This window comes from Coturnix japonica, chromosome 33, assembly GCF_054131305.1.
Source record: "Coturnix japonica strain WE chromosome 33, WE-NBRP24, whole genome shotgun sequence".
Lineage (NCBI taxonomy): Eukaryota > Metazoa > Chordata > Aves > Galliformes > Phasianidae > Coturnix > Coturnix japonica.
In genome coordinates this window covers 1,705,387-1,709,029 of record NC_140695.1, presented here as the reverse complement: position 1 = coordinate 1,709,029, position 3,643 = coordinate 1,705,387, and the positions used below count along the sequence as shown (strand labels likewise).

General features: G+C 48.8%; 1 protein-coding gene across 1 annotated transcript; it reads right to left on the bottom strand.

Moving 5' to 3' along the window:
• Positions 1-319: 319 nt before the first annotated feature.
• On the bottom strand, positions 320-1,285 carry LOC146755329 (olfactory receptor 14C36-like). The gene has a single exon (XM_085525712.1). The coding sequence runs from the start codon at positions 1,283-1,285 to the stop codon at positions 320-322; it is 966 nt and encodes a 321-aa protein (XP_085381838.1).
• Positions 1,286-3,643: the final 2,358 nt, after the last annotated feature.

Here is a 3,643-nt window from a genome sequence, read left to right as displayed (position 1 = left end):
CGTGTGCTTCCGGCTGGATTGTGGGCTTCTGAGAACATCCGACCCCGACAGCTCCAGAAATGTCTCAAGGAGGACAGACAGAGTCACTGCACATCCTTAATTTTTTTAAAATTCATGGAGAGCCTAATTCATTATGTACAGTGCGTCTGGGCTACACTAAAAAGTTACAAGCTGAAGAGGAATTGATTTGAATAATGACATTTTAGTAAAAAGCATTACAGTATTTAAAAAAAAAAAAGAATAAGATTTAATACATTACACTTATAAAAATTGATTGAAACAAAATAAAACAAAGGGTTTGCAACAGTAAAAAGCTGCATTATATGTCATGAATTCCAATAGACGAGCAATTCACTGCCTTTAAAACACATCTGGTTATCACTTCCCTCATAGCATTCTTGACTTCGTGGTTCCTCATGCTGTAGATGAGGGGGTTTACTGCTGGAGGCACGACTGAGTACAGAAGTGCCACCATCAGGTCCATGGATGGGAAGGAAATGGACAGGGGCTTCAGGTAGGCAAAAAAGCCAGTGCTGAGAAACAGGGAGACCACGGCCAGGTGAGGGAGGCACGTGGAGAAGGCTTTGTGCCGTCCCTGCTCAGAGGGCATCCTCAGCACAGCAAGGAAGATCTGCACATAGGACACCACTATGAAAACGAAGCACCCAGAAGCTAAAATGACACTAAAAATTAGAAACACAACTTCCCTGAGATTTGATTCTGAGCAGGAGAGCTTGAGGATCTGGGGGATTTCACAGAAAAACTGGTTGACAACATTGCCTTGGCAGAGAGGCACTGAAAATGTACTGGCAGTGTGCAGCAGGGAGTAGAGAACCCCAGTGCCCCAGGCAGCTGCTGCCATGGTGGCACAAGCTCTGCTGTCCATCAAGGTCCCATAGTGCAGGGGCTTGCAGATGGCAACGTAGCGGTCATAGGACATGATGGTGAGAAGGGAATACTCTGCTGAGATGAAGAAGACATAGAAAAAGAGCTGTGCAACACATCCTGTGTAGGAGATGGCCCTGGTGTCCCAGAGGGCGTTGGCCAAGGCTTTGGGGAGAGTGGTGGAGATGCAGCCCAGGTCGAGGAGGGCCAGGTTGAGGAGGAAGAAGTACATGGGGGTGTGCAGGCGGCGGTCGCAGGCTACGGCTGTGCTGATGAGGCCGTTGCCCAGGAGGGCAGCCAGGTAGATGCCCAGGAAGAGCCAGAAGTGCAGGAGCTGCAGCTGCCGCGTGTCTGCCAACGGCAGCAGGAGGAACTCGCTGATGGAGCTGCTGTTGGGCATCTGCTGTTGTTGTGCTTGGAGTCCTGTTCAGAGTGCAGAAGATAATGACAAGTCCAGACCATTCTCAGAGACACTCCTCCTGCAATAATATAAAATGTTTTCATTCTCCTACAACAGTGTACATTTAGCACCATTACCTGCATTTAATTTCATGTTGTTCAGCATTTCTTAAGCAGAAGCAGTATATGGAGCTCTAACCTTCCTCTTATTTTCTTATTCCTCCTCCCTGGATATTTTCATGTGCTTCATGTCTCATATCTTTAACCCAACTGCTCTTGGAGCCCCAAAACAGCCTCTGTGCCATTCAGTGTAAATTCTATAAAGCTGCCTGCTTGCAGGTTAATTATTCATGTCTACTGAAAATAGGGATATTTTCAATTGGTTCCATCCTTCAGGAAATGGGATACTGAGAGCACATCATGTGTGACTGTTGTCAAAACAAGCAATTGATTGAAGAAAAATTCTCAGAGCTGTGACAGCCCCTTTTACATTTCTGCCTCCAATCCTTTCTGCGTTCCCCCAGAACAGGAAATTGAAACCCGCTGCATTGGCTCTGCTCTTGCAAAGTACCCTCAGAAACATACTGTTGTGCAGTGGAGCTGTGATCCTTTGACCTAGGCAGCAGCTGTAGCAGCACAAGCCCTGCCAGGGGGCTCCTTCCCCCCACACGTCTCCCCGCAGTGCCCTGGGCAGCTCCCCGGGCAGGCTGAGTGCTGAGCCTGGCAGGCGGCAGAGTCCCATACCCGGCACACAGCCCCTGGGGCACAGCAGGGACCCTGCTCTGCAGGACAGCCCTGGGCACCTGCCTGCAGCCCCGGCTGCACAGCCTGCAGCCGTGCTGGTACATGCAGCCCTCAGGGCTGTGATTTCATACTGCAGCACAGAAGCCCTCTGCTGGAACCGAAGTCTTTTTCCACAGTAAAGGAACATGCAGTGCCTGTGGCCATGTCTTCTATGGGATGTCCCACATTTATATAATCCTCTATTAAAAGCAGCTGCATTACCTACTGCAAGAGACTTACCATGTCATGGTCTGTGAGCGTTGTTCCTGCTGCGTGCTCACAGCTTTCTCACATAGTAACCATCCTCCAAGTTCTCTCCAATTTTTCTCCTCTCCTCTGTCACCTGCAGGCTGTGCTGTGCACAAGAGCTGCTCCTGGGCACAGCTGCCTCTCTAAAGAGCTGTACACTTTTATGAGCTCCCTGTGTCCCAGGAGCCTGGTCCAGCTCAGCATAAGATGATGTCAGTTTTTATGTTTCCCACTCACCTCCCCTGAGATGTCCCTGGGTCCTCATGGCCATCAGCTCCTGAAAGACAACAGTGTGCTTTGAAATCTGCTCAATTATCCACCAGACAATTCCTGACATGAGGTGAATCGTACCAGGGAGTGTTTGATGAAACAAAAATTGCACCCAGACAACAAGAAGGAGGGTTGGACTTCCCCTGTGCAGAGCAGTGATCCAGCAGAGGCTGTACAGGCACCTCATCCCCAGATGGAAACCTTGGGGCTGAAATGGGATTCAGCGCCCCACGGACCCACAGGAGCTGGGATTCCTCTGGTTCAGCTAAGATGTGTACAAGGAGTTGTACAGAGCGGCTTTAATATCTTCTTTATAACTGTAAATTAATAAACTATAAATGTCTGCTGGATTCTGGCTCTTTAAGCTCTCTCTAGATAACTCTCCATTTTGCTGAACAAGTTTGAAAACCTGAAGATTACAGAAAGGCACAAGACACAAGACACTCTTTAGGTTATAATGGGCCCCAGGGCGCATTTGATGTTTAGTCCATCAGTCTCCAGTGCAGAGAGAAGTTTGCACATAGTGCTCAGCAAGACAAAGTCATAAGTAACAGTGAAGTTTCTTGGAGTATTAATGGGCCCACTGAGGGACATTACAGGCAAGATTCCCAAGGGAAGATAATTGGAAGACAAGATTACAGGCAATGAAAGGCACTGGCATGGTGGCTCTAATGCTAAGAAACCCCTCCTTCGCCTTACGAAATAGACAGGCCAAGCCCTGATCCCCATACCCTTGTCATGGAGATCTGGTCTCATGTTGGCTCAGGACCCTTCCTGGGGCAGTGGGATGGAGGTCTGTATGATGTTAAATGAAAGACATGGGGACAGAAGATCCCAGGCTCTGCATGGCGTGCAAGGATACTGTCAAGTTCATGTCCCATGTGTGCCCTGTGTTTCATTGCAGGTTGCGGGTTGTGAGAAGGGCCCAGTCTGAGCAAGCAGTCAATCCCAATGAAACTCTGAACTTCAGATCTCTCAGTTCCAGTGCCCTCCTGTGCACACTCTCTCATAGTTTGATGTTTTTGATGTTCTGCATTGCCCAGAAGTGCACCCAGTG